The sequence below is a fragment of the Mus caroli genome, chromosome 5 (assembly GCF_900094665.2).
Source record: "Mus caroli chromosome 5, CAROLI_EIJ_v1.1, whole genome shotgun sequence".
Lineage (NCBI taxonomy): Eukaryota > Metazoa > Chordata > Mammalia > Rodentia > Muridae > Mus > Mus caroli.
Window position 1 is genome coordinate 117,105,298 of NC_034574.1, and position 20,580 is coordinate 117,125,877.

The 20,580-nt window shown below is 53.1% G+C and overlaps 4 protein-coding genes across 14 annotated transcripts in view; 2 read left to right on the plus strand and 2 right to left on the minus strand.

The window, feature by feature from the left end:
• Abcb9 (ATP binding cassette subfamily B member 9) overlaps positions 1-9,784 on the minus strand; it is a 46,074-nt gene extending 36,290 nt beyond the window's left edge. The window contains exons 1-2 of one of the 2 annotated variants that reach the window (XM_021162354.2): positions 9,724-9,784; positions 9,545-9,630 (exon numbers count right to left, since the gene is read on the minus strand). The gene's annotated coding sequence lies outside the window, so the exon portion shown is untranslated. The other variant, XM_021162352.2, reaches the window with a different exon arrangement.
• A 103-nt stretch (positions 9,785-9,887) lies between these two features.
• Positions 9,888-13,022, plus strand: Ogfod2 (2-oxoglutarate and iron dependent oxygenase domain containing 2). 3 transcript variants are annotated; one of them, XM_021162355.2, is made up of 7 exons: positions 9,888-10,033; positions 10,357-10,413; positions 10,777-10,890; positions 10,988-11,087; positions 11,599-11,726; positions 11,922-12,179; positions 12,250-13,022. In XM_021162355.2, the coding sequence occupies exons 1-7, from the start codon at positions 9,905-9,907 to the stop codon at positions 12,511-12,513; spliced, it is 1,050 nt and encodes a 349-aa protein (XP_021018014.1). In that variant the 5' UTR covers positions 9,888-9,904; the 3' UTR covers positions 12,514-13,022. The 3 variants fall into 3 exon arrangements, with proteins under 3 accessions (XP_021018014.1, XP_021018015.1, XP_029333455.1); XM_021162356.2 differs by having other exon boundaries at positions 12,013-12,179; XM_029477595.1 differs by lacking the exons at positions 9,888-10,033; positions 10,357-10,413; positions 10,777-10,890; positions 11,599-11,726 and having other exon boundaries at positions 10,989-11,087.
• A 424-nt stretch (positions 13,023-13,446) lies between these two features.
• Positions 13,447-15,565, plus strand: Arl6ip4 (ADP ribosylation factor like GTPase 6 interacting protein 4). The gene is made up of 5 exons (XM_021163179.1): positions 13,447-13,986; positions 14,286-14,564; positions 14,642-14,759; positions 15,199-15,268; positions 15,354-15,565. The coding sequence occupies exons 1-5, from the start codon at positions 13,821-13,823 to the stop codon at positions 15,408-15,410; spliced, it is 690 nt and encodes a 229-aa protein (XP_021018838.1). The 5' UTR covers positions 13,447-13,820; the 3' UTR covers positions 15,411-15,565.
• A 484-nt stretch (positions 15,566-16,049) lies between these two features.
• Pitpnm2 (phosphatidylinositol transfer protein membrane associated 2) overlaps positions 16,050-20,580 on the minus strand; it is a 131,103-nt gene continuing 126,572 nt past the window's right edge. For all 8 annotated transcript variants that reach the window (XM_021163835.2, XM_021163830.2, XM_029477452.1 and 5 more), the window contains 6 exons: positions 20,452-20,568; positions 20,216-20,364; positions 19,921-20,070; positions 19,213-19,396; positions 19,008-19,136; positions 16,050-18,926 (listed from right to left, as the gene is read on the minus strand). In XM_021163835.2, the coding sequence (XP_021019494.1) occupies positions 18,603-18,926; positions 19,008-19,136; positions 19,213-19,396; positions 19,921-20,070; positions 20,216-20,364; positions 20,452-20,568 (1,053 nt within the window). In that variant the 3' untranslated portion in view covers positions 16,050-18,602. The remainder of the gene's footprint in view (positions 18,927-19,007; positions 19,137-19,212; positions 19,397-19,920; positions 20,071-20,215; positions 20,365-20,451; positions 20,569-20,580) is intronic.

Sequence of the window (20,580 nt, forward strand, 5' to 3'; positions counted from 1 at the left end):
AACCCAATCAAGATTTCTGCCTTTCTGGAAGGACAGTCTAAATATGGAACCAGATAATATATGTAAGAAGTATATTGTAAACCGGGCGTGGTGGCGCATGCCTTTAATCCCAGCACTCGGGAGGCAGAGGCAGGTGGATTTCTGAGTTCGAGGCCAGCCTGGTCTACAAAGTGAGTTCCAGGACAGCCAGGGCTATACAGAGAAATCCTGTCTCAAAAAACAAAACAAACAAACAAACAAAAAGAAGTATATTGTACATATTAGCAGGGAGGATAATAATGGACAGTGCTGTGAAGTAGAAATTTATGGTTTCTTTAGAAAGTTGGTTGTGTCAGATGGTGTTCTGCTGGGTTAAACACATGAAGGAACATTTCTCTGAAGCAGACATAGATGAAAGGATGCTTTGCTTAAAGCAAACATGTAAGTGGACGCCAGGCAGTGGTGGCGGATGCCTGTAATCCCAGCACTTGGTAGGCAGAGGCAGGTGGATTTCTGAGTTCGAGGCCAGCCTGGTCTACAGAGTGAGTTCCAGGACAGCCAAGGCTACACAGAGAAACCCTGTCTAGGAAAAAAGAAAAGAAAAAAAGAAAAAAAGAGAGAGAGAGAAGCATGGCAAAGAACTTCTCTGAGTGTCCCTGTTGGTCCTGGTCACTCCTGCTGACTCTTGCTGATTTGGCTGAGGCCTGACCTACTAGGTCATGCCACCACTGCTGATTCGAGTTTGCTATTTACTACTAAATTAGACTACTGATATAGTCTCCTTTTAAAAAAAAAGATTTATTATTATATGTAAGTATACTGTAGCTGTCTTTAGACACACTAGAAGAGGGCTCACAGATGGTTGTGAGCCACCATGTGGTTGCTGGGATTTGAACTCGGGACCTTCAGAAGAACAGTCAGTGCTCTTAACTGCTGAGCCATCTCTCCAGCCCTACTGATATATTTGTAAAGTACTCACAAATGGATCGAGCTGCTGCTACTAAATCCTGCGACCTGAACTGCAGATTTCCTGACAACGCAGAAGAGATTTGCTCCAAAGAACAACTTCTAAACAGGTACATGTCCCTCGTATCCTAAGACCCTTTCTTTCCCACTACCTCTGGTGGGTGGTGGGCTACAGGGAGATGGAGACATTTAAAGACCCTTACTAAAGTCAGAGTTTAAGATTCAAAGCAACAGGGCTGATTTTGCAAACTTGACACATACTACAGTCATCTGACAGCTTCAGTAGAGAAGCTGCCTCTATTAGACTGTCCTATAGCAAGCCTGTGGGGACATTTTCTTGATTGGTGACTGATGTGGGAGGTCAGTCCATTGTGGGTGGTGTCTCGTGATCCTGGAGGCTATAATAAAAGCAGGCTGAGCAAACCATGGGGAGCAAGCCAGTAAGTGGCACCCCACCATGGCCTCTGCATCAGCCCCTGCCTCCAGGTTCCTGCCTTCCCTTCTCTTCATGATGGACTGTCAGCTGTAAGCTGAAACAAACCCCCCTCGCTGAGTGTGGTGCTGGCTTACCTAACACGCATGAGGCCCTGGGTTCCTTGCCAGTATTGCAAAAACAAAGCAAAATCAAGTCCAGGGATGGGGTTGAAGTGTCTTGGGACAATTCTATCTGGAAAGGCCTCTAATGAAAAAGAGAAAAGAGTTAGCTATAAGAGAACGAGGGTGCATTTTAGGATGCAGGAGTGGGAGTTCAGTGGCTCTGGGCAGGAACTGGTCCAACCATTTCCGGAATAGAAGGTGTCTGCAGGATTTGTAGGATCTAAGTGGGCAGTGAGCTAAGCTGTAAAGAGCTCTTCCCATACCCACCCATCCTCAGAGCCTTAAACTGCTCTCTGAACTGAAAATGGCCTCTGCTGGTCCCTCAGGACAGTCTCCTGGGAGGGGAATTCAGATTTTAAAGTTGTTGTTTGGGTATTTTTTGGGGGGAGGGTGGTCCAGTATCCAGCAGGAACTTCTTTTACTGGTGGAGTCATGAACAGGAGCTAAAATTTGGTCGGCAAACAGATACAATTGTAGAGGGCTGGAAATAAATGAGATGCCCGTCCATTGGGAACCAAACTAAAAATTAGGCAGGAATCTATCAGAGGAGCACCTGGAAGCAGGGAGGAAACACACACATGGGGCTTGTGAAGGGGTATGGACAGCTACCTACAGGCAATGAGTGAAGCTGCATTAAAAGCAAGGGCGAGTGGATGCCTGTATTGGAAGGGAGTGTCTTGAGTGGTTCAGCTAGGTCCATGTCCTGTCCATAGTGTGACCTATGCAAGGACTGTGCAAGAAGCACTGCGTACTATGTGATCAGCACTGCAGAACTTCGAGGGTCTGAGGGGGCCAGGCCTGCCATGATAGCCCATGGCTGTTGTACAGCCATTTCCTCCAGTATAAAGTTTCCCAACAAATTGAGAAGCTCTTCAAGACACAAGACACAGACGCAACAGGTTGTTCTAAAGGGAGCTGAGACAGTCCATCTTACAGGAAAGTTTGTTAAGCTCAGGAAGGAAACAACTCAGATTGCTAAGGAAGTTCCTGAAACTGACCAGATCTACTAAGCCCTGCCCCCTCCATCCCAATGTAGTATATAAGCAGTAAAAAGAGCCGAGAGTTACTCTCAGACCAGTGAGCCGTGCAGAAGAGGCAGAGACTAGCAGAGCTACCTGCAAAAGACACTCCAACCTGCTGAGCTGCCTGCATGCTGTATTGCGAGAGTTCCAGATTCCCAGCTTTGTGAGCTGTCACCCAATTCTTGGGTGTGCTTAAGTGATGTGGCTGTCTTTTGAGTCACTTCTGCTTCTGTAAGTAGGTCCCCATACAACTCACTGGGCCACAAAGCTGAACGTTGGTGGCGTCTGTATCTTCCCAGGAATGGTGGCAGACAGAAGTGGCATACAGTAAACTCTAACAGGAGCAGGGCCAAATCACTTTCAGGAAAACTGAGATGGCTCTGAAACTTGATACAACATCTAACCGCATTGAAAAATATTAGCAAGAACTGTCAGGACCATAAAGATGGCTCATTGGAGCATTTCTAAGCCTGAAGTTGAGTTTAGCCTTTGGGACCCATGTGGATAGGACAGAACCAACTGCAGAACACTGTCATCTGACTGCTACCTTCATGCGCATACACACACACACACAAAATCATACACACACACATATATACATGCACATACACACATGCACACATACACAGAAAATCTCACACACATATATACATGCACACACACATAAAATAAGTAAAAAATTCAATAAGAAGTAGCTATAAACATAATGGGGTCATGTGGGTTTGCTGTGTTGTCTCCACACAGGACTTTCCTCTCTGCATCTCAAGCTTGCAAGTTCTCCAGCCTCTTACAGGTTGTCTCTGCATAGCTTGTTCCCTCTACCAAGGGCAAAACCTGTACCCTTTTCCGTAGTCTGCTATTGTAGTGAGAAACTTTTTTTTTTTTTTTTGAGACAGGGTTTCTCTGTGTAACCCTGGCCATCCTTGAACTCACTCTGTAGACCAAGCTGCCTCAAACTCTCAGATATCCACTTGCCTCTGCCTCTAGAGTCTTGGGACTAAAGGTGTGTGCTATCACACCTGGAAAACTCGTGAGGTTCCTTTCAGCATCCTGTCCACTCAGCTCCCAGGGTGTGAAGTCACCTCTGGTGTAGTTACAGAAGCAGACTCAGGCGCGCCTGGCCCCAGAACCTCCAGGTAAATGACAGGTAAACTCTTTACGGGGGTGAGAGATGTTCCATTGATTGTGGTTGCAGCCGCATAATTCAGCAAACCTACAAAAAAAAAGCAAACCTTACTGATTTCCCCTGTAAATGAGTGAGTTCTATGAGGCATGGAGTGTATCTCGATGGAGTTGCTACTGAAAGAGAAAACATGGTTCCTCGGGGGTACAGAGCCCTGGCTGCGCTTCCTGAGGACACAGGCTCTGTTCGCTACATCCACGTGACAGCTCACAACTGTTTGTAACTCCAGTGTCTGGGGACCTGATGTCCTGTTCTGGTCTCCCTGGGCCTGCACACAGTGGTGCGGTGCACAGGTACACATGCAGTAGAAACATTATACACATAAAATAAAACATCTTTTTAAGTGGGAGAATACTGTGGCCACTTTACAACACTGGAATGGCTTCAGGAAAGTAAAATTTAGCACTTTTGTTGGGAATTCTAGGACAGAATTTCTCTCCAGACACAGAAAAAAACATAGGTAGCTCCAAAGGCTTGAAAGTAACACGGGGCCTGGGTTAGGATGAAAGGAATTCATACCAACAGCCAGAAAGGGCCGGGGGTGGGGGTGGGGCGGAGGAGGAGACTATGGAGCTAAGCCTGGTAGCACACTCCTGTAGTCCCAGCATTCAGGAGGTAGAAGCGGGGTCATCCTTAGCTATACAGTAAATCAAACCCACCTGAGGCTACATGAGCTTCTGTCTCAAAATAACACAGATAATAAAAAGCCGCAGCTGGACCAGCAACAAAGACGCTAATGATGTTCATTTACCGTCCCTCGGAAACTGTTATACATTTTTAAAACGTTGGCTTCTTAAATTCGCTGGACTTGGCAGGTACTGGAAATCCTACTGTGGATGGCAGGAGTCCCACAGAACCCAGAAGGGGCTAAGAACACTGCCTCATACCCCTGAATCCAGAGACCAGGGCCTCCTGTTCTCCCCTCTGTCATGGAGGACCACTAAAACCAACTAGAGCGGGGGTGGGGGGGTCGGGATTAGGGGTGGGGTGGGGGAGCTGAAAGCTCTGCCTGTCAGGCCAGCCCAAGTGTGCTGCATGTCGCGCACCTTGCCTATCTTTGTGTCCTCTTTTGTCTTGTTCCGTCTCTACTCCCGCACAGATGTCTCCAGCTAGTTTTGCTTCTGTTTCTCTGTCCATCCATCTGTCTGTTAGGATCCTGCTCATGGAGGCCATGCCTCATCTCTCCCCTCATATTGCTATGTCCTCTCTCATTCTTTTTTTTTTTTAAGATTTATTTATTTTATGTATATGAGTACACTATAGCTGTATTTAAAGAGTTATTTATCTTATTTATATGAGTACACTGTAACTGTCTTCAGACACACCAGAAGAGGGCATCGGATCCCACTACAGATGGTTATGAGCCACCATGTGGTTGCTGGGAATTGAACTCAGGACCTTCGGAAGAGCAGCCAGTGCTCTTAACCACTGAGCCATCCCTCCAGCACGTCATCTCTCATTTCTATCCTTCCTCTTTTTATTTATTTATTTTTAAAAAGTGTGGGGCTGGCAAGATGGCTCAGGGGTAAGAGTTATAGGAGCCGGGCATGGTGGTGCACACCTTTAATCCCAGCACTTGGGAGGCAGAGGTAGGCGGATTTCTGAGGTCGAGGTCAGCCTGGTCTAGAGTGAGTTCCCGGACAGCCAGGGCTACACAGAGAAACCCTGTCTCGAAAAACCAAAAACCAAAAACCAAACCAAAACAAAACAAAAAAAACCAACCAAGAAAAAAAAAAAAAGAGTGAGTTATAGGAAATCCCAGAGAACTCAAATAAGGATACAGATGTTCCCAGACTGCGATGAAGGAGGCAACCGATGACATGAAAGAGGAGCTCAGCAAAGAGAGACCAGGCCTAAAACTCTGAAACGCTAGGGGACTGTGTAGGGAATCACAGCAACAGAGGGGTTAAGGAGATGAGACCGTTCCTGAGTTTGAAGTCAGTGGAGATGCAGAGCCATCTAACATGGACAAAAGGAAAATAAAAATAACAGTAAGAATCTAAGATGTTTCTGATACTCCAAAAAGACTAAATATACGAGTTATGGGCATAGAAGAAAGAATCTTGCTCAAAAGACACATTAAAAAAAATAGTCAAAATAATCTTAACAGTTTCCCCAAGTTGGGAAAATGTCCTAGGGATAGACACCAGGCAGACAGGACCAGAAAAGAAGCTCCCCTTCGTTAGCGTCTTGAAATCAAATGCCACACATAGAGAACAAAGACACTATATTGAAAGAATGAAGTCGGAACCATCAGGTCACATCACTAAGACAGGCCATTGGGACAGGGTCTCTGAAACTTCAAATGCCTCCGCGCTTATGTGTTTCAAGTTCTGAAAGGTAACAATGAAACTATCTGCCATTATTGTAACTTTAAGTTTTTTAAAGCCCACTTTAAGGCTTTAACCTCCCTTGTAGCTCACAACCTACTAGAGGTAGTGGGAAAGAAAGGACACGGGGGAAGTGGACCTGTTTAGAAAGGTTCTTTGGAGCAATTCCCGTCTGTGTTGTCTGGCAATTGACAGTTCAGTCCACAGGTTAGCAGGCAGCAGCAGCTCAATCCATTGGCAAACACCTAATGGATACACTAGCAGTCCAGTTCTGTAGAGTCCTGAGAGCAAACAGGAACCAGCAGTGGTGGCACTGCCCAGCAGAGACAGCCAGGCCTCAGCCAAATTGGCAGGTGTCAGCAGGAGGGACAAGGCGGGACCAGGAGGGACATCAGAAAAAGTTCTCCCTCAGGGAACTGAAGATTAAGGAAGACACAAAACCAACAAGCATTTAGCTATGTAAACAAGCCAAGCTCAGCCTCCTTCACTGCTTGTTCAGTCCCATTTCCACCCTCCAAATATCTCGTGTCCTCCATGGGTCTTCCCTCAGCACTAAGTCTGTCTCAGCTGACATCACTTTGCCAATCAGCCTGAGTCCAAGGAAGCCACGAGAAGCCACAACACACACTAAAAGATTTTTGGTGTGTTTCTCTCTTTGGAGTCCTGACAAATGCAGCTCAACTACGCATTGTAAGGTGGACCAATACATGTGCGTCATTAGCGAAGACTCCTTCATCACGTGTCCTTTCATGTGCTTGCTTTAGCAGAACAGCCTTTCTCCTGTGTCCCCTTCAGTGAAACATTTCTTCACGTGTTTGCTTTAACAAAACATCCTAGCCGGGCAGTGGTGGCGCACGCCTTTAATCTCAGCACGTGGGCGGCAGAGGCAGGCAGATTTCGAGGCCAGCCTGGTCTACAGAGTGAGTTCCAGGACAGCCAGGGCTACACAGAGAAACCCTGTCTCGAAAAACCAAAAGAAGAAGAAGAACAACAACAACAACAACAAAACCAACCCTAAAACCAAAACCAAACCAAACCAAACAACCTTCTTTCACTTGCGTCTGCTTCAGGACAGTCCTTCGAGTGTCTGCCCTAACAGAACATCCTCCGACACAATTGACTTTCCAAAGAACCCTTAAGTTTCCACTTCACATTACAGAAGGAAAAATAAGAAACTTGCCGTGATTAAAAATAAACTAAACGAACCTAATCCCACTAACCCAGTTCTGCAGAAGACACTTGAAGGAATTTCCAGAATGGAGAGAAAAAAAAAAAAATCAAAACCACCCAGAAGGCCCCAGGATAGAAGAATCCATAATAGAATACCAAGCAAACTAAGTAAGAGAATTAAAGCCACCCCCCACCCAGACACACACATCAAAATCGACCAACACACTTTCCGATAACAACTGGGATACCAATTCCCCAATTAAAAGATGCAGGCTAGTAAGTGGATCCTCTCCATGGCATTATCGCGTGGTGAGTACCACTGCTGCAGTACCTACGTGCCGGACAAGATGCACTGGCTGGTGCAATAGCGGCCCGACTGTCGTGGGGGAAAACTAAGCCCTTTCTAATGGAATCTTTGGCCAGATTCTCAGAAGGGAATTCACGCCTGGTAGCATCTTACGGTTTCCATTGCTGTGATGAACACCATGACCAAAGGCAAACTGTGGAGAAAAGGGTTTATTTCACTCACACGTCCAGGTAACAGGTGACCATCACCTAGAAAAGCCCGGCAGGATCTCAAGTAGGGCAGGAACCTGGTGGGAGGAGCTGATGCACAGGGTAGAGGAGTGCCTATGACCAGCTTGTACCTCACGGCTTGCTCATCCTGCCTTCTTAGAGCACCCAGGGTCTACCAGGGCAGGAGTGGCCCCACTCACAGTGTACTGTGTATCATGACATCAATCACTAATTAAGGAAATGCCATATAGGCACATCTCTGCCCCAATCTTTTTTTGTTGTTGTTTTGTTTTTTTTCGAGACAGGGTTTCTCTGTGTAGCTCTGGCTGTCCTGGAACTCGCTCTGTAGACCTGGCTGGCCCCGAACTCAGAAAACCATCTGCCTCTGCCTCCCATCTAGAGGCATTTCTCGACTGAGGCTCCCATTTCCTCAACAGACTCTCCTCTAAGATGACTCTAGCTTGTGTCAAGTTGACCTTAAAAACCAGCCAGCACATACTGTACTCTTGCCTCAAACCCACACGGCTCAGGAAGTACAGGCCCTAGTGAGGAACCCACTGTTGTTTTGCTAAATAACATGCCAAGCTGCCATGACTTAATATCTGTGCTTATACACATAGATTACTATAGATTACTGCTGCTCTTCGCCTTATTCAGGGAAGCCTCTCTCTGCAGTAAACAGTGGAGCCTCACAAAGGGGGCAAGTGCTGAGGATAAGTGACTACCGAGTGCCCAGCCCTAAATGGGACGTCCTTATCACCCCTGTCACCGAGGCTCAAGGAGAATCATGGAAGAGGGGAAGAGGGCAAAAGGAATGACGCCCCCCCTCCCCCCAGGGCAGGGAGGAGTCTGGTGAGTGTGCCATTATTGCAGCTATTGTTTTTATGTATTGCGGTGGGTTACAAAGAAGCAAGAAAAAAAGAAAGAACAGGAAGGAGTATGGTGGAATGAGGTGGCTGGAGAGATGGCTCACTGGCTAAGAGCTGCTGCTCTTGTACAGGAGCTGGGTCCGGTGCCCAGCACCCACAGGATGACTCACAACCCTCTGTATCTCCAGTTCCGTGGGGATCCAGCGCCCTCTTCTGGCCTCCATGGGTACTGCATGTGTGCAGCATATAAAATCATATTCAGGAAAGACACTTTGTAACCGTAAACTAAGTAAATATCAATATAGGACGTTTTAAAAAGTTACGATGAAGATTTCAGTCACCAAGGCACTGTGGCACTGGCAGAAGAGTCAAGAGTCCAGTGAAACAGAACAGAGAGCCCAGAGACACCATCAATCCACCTGTGAGAAGATCCCAGCTAGCTCCTGACTGGATGCGTGGGCCAGACCTGAGTCCCCGAGCCTTAGTGTTTTCATGATGACAGGCTGGTACCTTTCGTGATGGGGTGGGGGCTGGAAAACTGGGAGCTGATCTGGGATAAGAACTCTGCCACTTCCATGCCCATTCCAAGCCGAGCAGGGGTCAGGGCTCAGTTCCAGGCGACACGACTTCACCTTTTCGAGGCACCTTGGTTGCCCATGAACCACGCCGCTCTGCAGACCTGCTCGGGTGATGCCCTTTGTGTTCACAGCGAGTGCTGCGGCTCCTTGAGGCGAGGACGCAAGCCCAGTAAAAACTTTCAACACAAATACTTGAACTTGACCGGGAGGAGGGGCGTGACTGCCACAGACACGCCCTCCCCCGCCCACACTGCCTCCTATAGGAGAGGGGCGGGATGTGACACATGACGTAGCGTTTACAGGGACAAGCGGTGAATGCCCAACCCGAGCTCACCCGTACAGCCGGCGCGGCAGTCTTGTCTCAGAATCCATAACCGTCCTGTCTTGCACGCTGCGTCAGGAGGCTCCGCAAAGAGATTTCTAGTAGGTGACAGGGCAGTGAGTTCCGCACTGTCTGCGTCCTGTGACTGTCCCATCTCACCACGCTGTGACTCGGGGGCCACTCGTCCGTACCCCGTGCTGGGGACACCCTCCACCTCTTCCCGGGAAGACGTCTTTCTACGCGGGCCTGTCCAGTCTTCGTTACCCTCCGCAGTTACGAATTGTCAGCGGCCCCTTGGTTGTCTGGCGCCGAGCCCTCGGCGGTGACGTTTACGGAAGGACTCGCTACGGAGGCTGGCACGGCCGCTTCACCATGGCGACGGCCGCCCCGCGGCGCTTCTGCCGCTGCGCCTGCTTCTGCTCCCAGAACCTGTACGTGGCGCGCTACGGGCTGCATCTGCGCTTCCGGGACGAGCATCAGCTGCGCCGTGACTACGGCCCGGTGAGGGTCGGGGTAGGGTGGAGTGGGAGGCGACATCAAGTGCAGGAGAGGAGGGGCCCGGACATCAGGAATGGCTTTGACCGAGTGTGCAATCCAAGTGTGCACACCTGGCCTGTCCCTGCAGGATGGCAGCTCCCTAGTAGCTGAGAGCACGCGTGCGGAGGACAGTGGACAGAAGTTTTAGCAGATCTTTCGTTGACCCTGTCACTCTCATCTCCGTGACAAGAAGTGGTGGTGGGGGGTGTCGCTGAGGCTCGGAGATGTTTATTCGCTCGCCTAGGGTCACGTTAGTCCCTCCCGCTAACTGGCCTTTCCGCTCGTAGCTCCTGCGCAGCCGTGGTTGTGTCACCTCCAAGGACTTCCAGCAACTCTTGGAGGAGGTAACGTACCCCGTCAGCCCTTTCTCTGGAGTCCTCGACCCTGAAAGACTTCTTAGCCCTCTCTTTTCCTGTTCCTGCTTCCACACACTCCCACTCCGAGATCCTGGTCCAGGATCGAGAAAGACTAAATTGCCTACAGCATTCCTCTCTCAACAGCTGAGTGGGACAGACGGGGCCATCACCCTATTTCAGCTGTTAGGTCGCCTTGACACCTGCAGTGGGCAGTGGCAGGTTTAAGAAGTATAGGGAGACTTGCCCTCCAGCCTAGGCTACACTTTGGTCTTCCTGGGCCTCAGTGTCTTCACATGTGGCGTTAGAGGTGAGAGACTCTTGGTTTGTGACTAACTGCCTTTGCGGGCCCAGCTTGAGAAGGAGGTCGGGCGCCGCCGCAGGCTGGGACAGGAATCGGCTGTCAGGAAGGCTCTCATTGCCAGCTCCTACCACCCGGCCAGGCCTGAGGTCTACAGCTCACTGCAGGTACACCGGGCCGGCCTGGGAGCTTGGGGGCTGGCGGAGGCGGAGGCTGCTCTGGTGGGGGCTAAGTTTGCACAGTTGACCCATGTTCTGTTCCCAGGATGCTGCTCTGGCCCCGGAGTTTATGGCTGCAGCTGAATATAGTACATCCCCAGGCGCAGATCTTGAGGGCCTTCTCCAGCGTCTGGAGACAGTGTCAGGTAAGGCACCATCACCAGCTGGCACCAGGTGGGGGTCGGGGGAGCCTGAGATACTTAGATATGGGAGGCTGGGTGATTTTGTTGTTGTTGTTGTTGTTTGTAGGGAAGGAGTTCCAGACAGGGTTTTTCTGTGTAGCCTTGGCTGTCCTGGAACTCAATCTGTAGATCAAGCTGGCCTTGAACTCCTGATCTCTCCTGTCTCTGCCTCTCCAGTGTTAGGATTTAAGGCATGTGCCAGCAAAGCCAGGCAAGGCTGAGTGCTTTACCTTCCATTTCTAGTCTAAAAATAGGAGGAACTGGGAAGACCAGTGGGACCAATCTGCCTGGAGTAGGGCATTTCATTAATTCATCCCTCATTCATTCATTCACTGACCATCTAGCTAGGATCAGGGCAGTAAGTCACTGTCCCCGATGTCCAGAGGAAACAGGCTTGAGGCCGTAAGATGACAGGCTGGTTCCTGAGGGCATTGAGTCGCAGCTCCGGGTTCACTACCTACCCTTCCTTCTCCAGAGGAGAAGCGCATCTATCGGGTGCCGGTGTTCTCAGCCAAGTTCTGTCAGACCCTGCTGGAGGAGCTGGAGCATTTTGAGCAGTCGGACATGCCCAAGGGAAGGCCCAACACCATGAACAACCATGGGGTGGGTGAGGCCTTCCCTGTGAATGTAGGGAGTGGGAGCAGCTCAGGTGGGAGTCTCCTCTGAGGTGCTGCAGCCAGGCTACCTGCCCCATTCTGAGCCCAAAGACTACCATGAAGGCAGACAGCTTTTGCCCTTAGCAACATCTTTGGCAAAGATATGGGGATGCGGAGTGAAGCCCCCGGGCATCCTTCCTAGGTACTGATGCATGAACTAGGCCTGGATGACCCCCTGGTGACCCCGCTGCGGGAACGCTTCCTGCTGCCACTGATGGCCTTGTTGTACCCAGACTACGGTGGGGGCTACCTCGACAGTCACCGTGCCTTTGTGGTCAAGTACGCACTGGGCCAGGACCTGGAGCTGGGCTGTCACTACGATAATGCTGAGCTCACCCTCAATGTGGCTCTGGGCAAGGACTTCACAGGGGGTGCCCTGTATTTTGGGGGCCTCTTCCAGGTGAGTGAGGCGTACCAGGTGGGGCCTGGGGCAGGTGTGAGTGCCCCAGCCTGAACCACAGCTTCTGCAGGCACCCGCAGCCTTGAAGGAGACCCTGGAAGTGGAGCATGTGGTGGGCTCTGGTATCCTGCACCGTGGCGGCCAGCTGCACGGGGCTCGGCCCCTGTGTAAGGGAGAGCGCTGGAACCTCGTCGTGTGGCTGCGGGCATCTGCTGTTCGAAATCGCCTCTGTCCCATGTGCTGCCAGAAGCCAGAGCTGGTGGACGATGAGGGTTTCGGTGACGGCTTTACCCGGGAGGAGCCCACCACGGTGGATGTCTGTGTGTTGACTTGAGCCTGGTTCTCCCCCAGAGGTGTTGATGCTGAAAACTTGCCACTGTAGGCAGGGAGGGCAGAAATAAACTCTGCAGCCGTGCCACTCCTTGGGTCAAAAGGACACGCAGACTTCTGGGTGATTCTTTGGACAGGTGATCTGTAGCAAGCCTTATTTGAGATGAAGTGCTGAGGGTCAGGAGTGGAGCAGGCCCAGGAAGAGAAGTAGTCAGGAAAAGACATGACCCCTAGGGAGCTCTGACTGAGGAGGGAGGGTTGCTTCAGTCAGTGGCTCAGAGATGGGGCAGGGCAGACATCTACCTTAGGTAAAGTGGCTCCAGGGGCTTAAGGGAAGTTCACTACTCTTATCAGCAGTGCTGCAGAGTGGAGGATTGGGTGGGGGTGGGGGATCCAGACTTTCTGGGTTCACATCTGTGTTTTGTATGTCCAGCAGTGGGGCTCTGGACTCCCTAGCGCCCTGGTTGTGGTGACAGTCCAACAAGTTGATATTATAAAGCACTTTATAACACCCCTCTGTTTGCTATTATTTAAGAGCGTGCAATTGGTGGTTCTGAGATTGGCTGAGGGATGCTGTGGGCACTGTTCGGGTCACATCTTTGTAATCCTGGGGATTCGGTCCTAAGTCTCCCAATTCCAGTTTCTCTGGGGAAATGGCAAGTAATACCAGCCTCCATTCTGACTGCAAAGAGAAGATGAGAGAGAGAGAGAGAAAGAGAGAGAGAGAGAGAGCGCAAGCGAGCGCCCGCGGGCTCGCAGGTGGCGTTGGGCCACGACTGTCCCCTGCCTACGCGGAGGTGCATGGAGAATCCCCTCTCATGCTAGTTAGAGGTGGGCTCCCTAGAGGCGGAACCCAGAGCTCCGGAACTGAAGACATCATAGACTCAAAATACACCCGGATGATCTTCCGGCACGGCCCCAGACCGGAAGAGCCGGACCTGCCGCCGTTTCCTCCCGCGAAGGCCTGCTGTGGGCTAATGGTGGATGTGGGGACCCGGCAGCCTCGGGACGCGTCTCCGGCGACCCAGGCAGCCCTGTTGCAGCCGAGGAAAGCTGCAGCGTTCCCTTCCTGGGCCACCAAGTCCAGTGCGCAGGCGTGTGGGCGGGGCGGGCCCTTAAAGGGACCGCGGCGCGGGAGTCGGAGGAGGAGCTGGGATCGCTAAGCCCCGGGGCTCGCTCCGGCAGGAATGGGCACTGGGTGCCCCGAGAATCGGGTCCAGTTGGCGTTGTGTTTGGATTCGCCTCCGCGGACGCGCTCACGAAGAGTTGCAGGCTAAGCGCTTTCCTTCCGGTCCCTAGCCCGCCTCGCTGATGGCTCACGTTGGCTCTCGAAAGCGCTCGAGAAGTCGCAGTCGGTCCCGTAGTGGTCGGCGAGGGTCAGAAAAGCGAAGTAAGAGGAGTAGCAAGGATGCCTCGAGGAACTGTTCAGCCTCCAGATCCCAGGGCCACAAGGCTGGCAGCGCCTCCGGGGTTGAGGGTGAGGACCACAGGGGACAGGGAAGAGGGGTGTGTGGCGTCTGCACTGCGGGAGGCTGGCATCTGCTCCCCCACCCCGGGAGCGAGGGTGTGAAGAGGTCCTGTTGAGTGGAGGGTGTGTCTTATACATGCCTTGAATGCATTGGGTCTTCGAGGTTGAGCATGGTCAGGACCCTGCCAGGCACATAGTGACTTCTAGAACCCCAAAGAAGGTTCTAGATGTTCTCTTGGAGAGCCCGTTGGGAGGGTCCCTACCACTCGAGCAGGGCACAAAGGCCTTACCTTCTCCCTGCATCACAGAGAGAAGCAAGCACAAGGCCCGGAGGACATCGCGATCCAGCTCTACCTCCTCCTCTTCCAGTTCTTCTAGCTCCGCCTCGTCCTCATCCTCCAGTGATGGCCGGAAGAAGCGAGGGAAGCACAAGGAGAAGAAGAGGAAGAAGAAGAAGAAGAAACAGAAGAAGAAGTTGAAGAAGAGAGGCAAGGAGAAGGCAGTGGCGGTGCACCAGGCCGAGGCTCTGCCCGGCCCCTCACTGGATCAGTGGCACAGATCAGCTGGGGAGGACAATGATGGCCCAGGTACCATGGCGGGCCAGCATGCTGTGGGGAGAGGGTCCTCTCCCCGGGTCTGACACGCCCTCCACATTCCCTTCCAGTCCTGACAGATGAGCAGAAGTCTCGTATCCAGGCCATGAAACCCATGACAAAGGAGGAGTGGGATGCCCGACAGAGCGTTATTCGAAAGGTGGTGGACCCAGAGACAGGACGCACAAGGTGTGGTACAGAAGGCAGAGCCAGCTAGCCCCGCCCTCAGTCCAACTCAGAGTATTGGCCCAGGATGTGCTCGGGTGGGGAGCTGTCACCATTTTTATAACAAAGTGTGGGGGAAATGGTCACTTGAGATGTGATATCCCAGCTGTTACCCCCTGTGCCTCTTGAGGAGTTACAGTACCAGAAGGGCCTTGATGCTTTTCAAATGGTTGTTGTTGGCTGGTCTGGGTTAATGGTGCAGGCTGACAAGGGAGAGCCTACCTGGACCGTCTCCATTCTGTCCCAAAAGTGGTAACTGATTCGGAGGAGCGCCCAGGCACCCCCTTCTCAAGATAGCTGGGCTTGAGCCCCGAGATCCCTATCGTTGGGTGGGTCTGCTTCTGTTGCTATGGCATGAGAGTCCCAGACTCTCGTGCTAAGCTGATGACCTCCAACCCCCCAGGCTCATCAAGGGAGACGGCGAGGTTTTAGAGGAAATCGTAACCAAAGAACGACACAGAGAGATCAACAAGGTTGGTGGTATCACTCTGCCCGTGCTCTGCCCGCACTGTGTCTACACGTAAGTTTCTCACGCTTCCCACCTGTTTCCTTCCTCAGCAAGCCACCCGAGGGGATGGGTTGGCCTTCCAGATGCGAGCGGGCCTGCTTCCCTGAGGGCTCAGCCATCCCAGGTTTGTGAACTGCTGTTGGTGACTTGGAGACTGATGGGTCCAGGTGCCTTTCCTACAGCCCAGCATCCTCTTGGGTGTAGTGGATTGGACAGCAAATTGGATAGCAGAGTGTCACTATTAAATGATCTTGGTCACAGAGTTCCTGTTGTGTTGCATTTTGTGCTGAGGAGTGGAACTGTTGCCATTTGACTTCTGGTGAGAGATATGTTCATCTCTGGGGAAAGCTGGTATGACTCCTGGTGTTACTCTTTAATTGATCCCACCTGGCCCAGCTGAGTCCCAGTTCAGCCTTGGTCCTTAGGTCGAACTCATCAGGCCGTGGCCTGTGTCCTGTCCCATACATCATGGCAGACAGGAGCATAGTCAGGTAGGAGTCCAGCTCTGGCTTATTGGCTGTGTCCGCTGGGGAGGGGAGGCCAGGAGACCTACCTCCCCAGGTCTGTGCATGGGAAGGGCTGTCAGGCTCACGTTCCAGTGGCTAGCATGTGTCACTTTCTGTGATGGTGTCCTCACACACATACTGTCAGAACCATGATGCTTATCCCCCACCCACTACACACACACACACACACACACACACACCAGGAGACCCATGGGTGCCGCCACAGTAATGAGACGAGAAGGAAGCCTCCTGCTTCTTTAATTGGTGTAACAGACTGTGACACGGTATACAGAGAGCACACTCAGGCCAGACAGTATGGAGTGGGGTCAGGACACAGTTCACACAATGGTTGGGAGAAACAAGACGGTACAAGGACAGATGGGAGGGGTCTGAGATGTGAAGGTGAACCAGGGCAGGGTGGGGGCTAGCTCACACAGAGCCAGGAAAGGGGTTGGGGGAACTTGGCTGAATCCTTCTTTAGAAATCAAAGAGAAGGCAGGTGGTTGGCGATGGGTGGCATCGAGGCTCAGTCCTGGGGACTGGGGATGGGGAGGGACGGACTAAGGCTTCTATTCTAACAGGCCTGGGGTGGGTGGCAGCCAGCAAGATCTGCCTCACCCTTTGGTTACGAATGGCCAGGCCTGAGCCCTGCAGCTCAGCACCTGACACTGTAAACATTTTTTTGGTATTTTTAAAGGACTTTGACCTTCCTTCCTCTCTTACTTTCTGTAGAAATGGGGCTTCCTCAAGAGAACGAGCCAAAGGAAATCTTAAGGGAGACAAAAAGCAGACTGGAGTAAGGTTTTGGAGGGAGGCTGCCCGTCTCACCATCTATGGCTGAGGGCCCTGGGAGAGCCCAGGGGACTATTGCTGTTGTCCTTGGCATGGCTGACAGCTGGGCAGGCATGGGCATTCAGAGCCACAAGGAGCTGCCCAGGGGGGACCAAGCCCACTGACCCCAGCCCCCCTGCCTTTGCTGCAGGTGGCTTGAGGCTTCCAGGTGCTTCTCACAATGGCTGGTCACCTAGGCTGAGGCAAGACGGGTGGGGCTGAGGGAGGAGGCCCTGGCCCCTAGGGACCCCCGGTGGGGCAGTGATTGTCGGGCCAGCAGCTTCCTGTGGGGCCCCCAGTGGGGAGTGGTGGGACAGATATTGCACTTTTACTGTGACAGTTCCATGGAATCTTGGTCCATAAAATAATCACTGCTTTATACAGAACGCTGGAAACAACACAAAGCTATGAGAAGACCCTGAAGGCCTCACCCCTCCAGACAGTTTGTTTTTTTTTCCTCTGCACAAAATAAATAGCTTTCTTCTTGTGTAGACCTGCCATGGCGGGAGTCCCACGCACCTGTGCTGTACATAGCTACACAGCAAAGTCAGTGTCTCCTGTATACCTGTTGGGCCCAGCCACTTGGCCCTGCGTCTGAGTCTGGCCTGGCAGCGACTCAGGCACAGAGCCCCATCGCTGGACCCAGGGCTGGAGCTCCATGGGCTCAGCCAACGCCGAGAAGGTGCAGGAGAGGTGTGGTCAGTGCTGTGTGGAAGGTGGGGGCTCAGACCCAATGTGTAGGACGCCCATCCGTATTTGGGGACCAATAAGATGGCTGTGTGCCCTTAGGCTGGAGAGTGAGCTGTGGCTTCCTGGAGTCGACATTAAACGGAACGGCATTAAGAAAACCTAAGAGCCCCACCCACCCCAGAATAGGAAGTCAGTGGAATTGTGGGCCAGGTGCAGGGCCCATAGGCCAGACTGAGTAGGGCCCTGTCACAGTGCTGGGTGTTCCTAATGTAGCAGGCTGCGCTGACACTGAGTTAAGAAAAGGAAGCAGCCGAAGATTGCCTGTTTAAAAAAAACCTTATAGAAACCAGATGGAGAAGTAGAAAGGCGTAGAAACGCGGTGGGCAGCAGCCATGACNCCCCGGGCCTTGAGCAGGCAAGGAGCGGCGGTGGAGGCCAGGCTTCTCCAGGTCCAGCTGCCCAAGGTGGGCTACCAAGAGCCAGCTGTGCACGCGGATGGCCTCACACCTGTGCTGTGCTCAGGCCCGGAGTGACATCAGTTCCGGGACTGCACTGAGCTCTGGGTGGGGCAGGTGGACAGGTGGGTAGCAGTCTGGGACTGCCACTGGGCTGCCGTGGTGTCAACAGACAGGGCAGGCAGCAGAAATTACGATATGGCCTTTCTCTCCTGCTTGCGTGAAGATTTCCCACACTGGACTACTCTGTGTGGTGACAGGCCCTGGCCTGGGTCAGCAGAGACTGGATTTTCATGCATGTCAACATGTCTGGAGCCAGGAGATGGTAACGGGTCTCCACTCTCAAAAACTAGTGCAAAACCAGTGAGGTTGGACAGTTGAGAACTGGAGTCAACAAGAAGCGGGCTGGACCCATTGGAGCCGCTACCAAATGGGAAGGGGTGCCAGTGGACAGGGAGGTGGCAGGCAGGGCCCAGACCCACGCCTGGCACCAGGAGGCTGAGAGATCAACACGGAGCAAGATGCCCAGGAATGCCTCCCAGGCTGGGCTAGGCGGCCAATCCTGGCTCCTCTTCCATCATGGGCTGGACATCCTGCCAGGTCCCATAACCAGCTGGGCTCCTCAGAGCCCAGGGCATCAGGCAAGGCTGGGAGGGCTGTGTTGGCATGGCCATGTCTTCCAAGGGGCCCTGGGTCGCTTTCAGGCCATGTCTGTGCTTGACCCCAGCCACCGACGTGTATGCCCAGGCCAGGCCTCCCAGGAGGGCCGGTGCCCTGGCCTAGCACCATGGAGACCACAGCGCCTCCTGAGAGTGTCCTACTTGGGTCCCGTGGTTGCCCCTGGTTCAAGCCGGCCTGCCATGGCCCGGCCCCAGCAGCTGGCTGCCACGCTCATGCTGCGCTGGCCCCGCTGCTCGCTGTCCATCTGGGTCTGTGTCCGATCGTGCCGATGGCTGGGCCCACTGGGCTGGGCTGAGATGGTGCGGAGCAGGTGATTCCGAGAGCGAAGGAAGTCACTCTGGCCAGGTAGGCCGAAGCTGCCCTTGCGCAAAGCCATGCGCGTGGCCGTGTTCCGGGCTGGGCGAGCCCGGTGATTGTACTTGAGCTGGGCCAGGTGGGCCGCGTAGCCATCCGTGATGAACTGCAAAGGAGTGACAGGGGCAGGCTGTTAAGTGTCCTGGGGTTCCCCAAGGAATGTGTGCCCTTCACTGAGCCCCATTACCTGGCACTGCTGCTGCAGCTTCTTGGTGGGGCGGCCCACAATGTAGATGTGCATGGGAGAGAGGCTGATGGAGTTATAGACCGCGACATCCTTCGTGGAGCCGTAGGCCGCATGCGCGCGCAGGTGCAGCTGTGGATGAGACAACCATGGGCACGGGCCGGGCCTTCCGGCCCTCCCCTCCTTACCCAGTCCTCCCAAGCCCCACCTCAGAGATGAGCAGCTTCAGAAAGTTAGCCTTGTGGCGCAGTGGGTCGTGCACCAGGCCATCACAGAAGGACACCACACCGTGAGGGAAATTGTGCTGAGCCAGCCATGCCACCACCCGCTGCTTTTGCATGTCAGGCCGGCCGGTCACGTAGATGATGAGGTAGCCCAGGTCCTGCCAGTGTCTGTGGAGGCAAGGGGCAGGCGTGGTGTCCTGTGGCCGCTCTCCTCTTCCTCCTCCTCCCCCTCCCCTTCCCCCGTCCCCCAGTCTCCCTTTCCTGCCCTGCTAGAGCTCATTTGTGCCCCTGTAAAATGCCTCTTCAGCCGAGCCTTGCGGTGCCCGGCTGTCCTGATTGTAATCCCCAGATATTCTTGAGGCCAAGGCAGGAGGATAGCAAGTTCAAGGCAGCCTGTGCAACCTGGTGAGACCCTGTCTCAAAGAGTGGAATACTGCCTTGTCTAAGTGAGGCCCTGGGTTCAGTGCCTAGCTAGCACTGCATACAGAGTATAACCGGCCAGCAGCACTGAGGGTGCACGGCAGTGTCAAAGCCTCGATGGTTCTGAGCTTGGGGGGGGGGGTTATCCTAGGTACCCTCAAAGGGGGCATCCTCAGAACTGGCCTGACATCGGGCGTGCCAACAGCTTGTTCAAGGGCACACCAGACAGTGGTGGCACTGGGTGCCACCCACCTTCTGACCGCCACACTCACCGCACCACGTCCACAGCCCCGGCGCGCACCTTGGGGTCGCTGCCCATGATGGACACACTGGCGGCAAAGGAGCCGTCTATACTGAAGACCACAAACTCTGTGCCCTTGGGGAGCACAGTGATGTAGCTGTCGGCGAATGTGTGGTCTCCCCTGGTTGTCAAGGATAGCTCGTCAGAACAGGCCAGAGCATCCACCCTCTCCCTTCCTCCCTCTCTTCTTCCCTCCCACCTTCACCCCCTCCTATACCCAGGAGGCTGGCCCTGCTCTGCGTGCCCCACCCCCCAGGGACACATACCTGACCACCATCTTGATGGGGTAGACGCCCACCCCCAGGCGGTGTGTTTCTGGAATGGTGTAGGAGACGCGCCCGCTGCTGTTGGTCACTAGAGTGTCTAGGTGCAGCCACTCACCTGAAGGTGGTTGCGTCATGATGTGCACATCCACCTGGAGCCCACGGAAGCTGGTTACAGACGGGCCATGGCCTGGCCTCAGTCCTTACCCCCTGGTCACCTCAGGGAGCCACATCCTTACCTTTTCCCCAGTCAGGGTGACCATGTCTAAGGGCCCATACATGAACCGGCCTGTCACAACCTGCGGGCCATCCTCATTGGCAACTGCGTCATTGATCCGGTGGTTGGCTGCCACGTTCTGGAGGAGGGG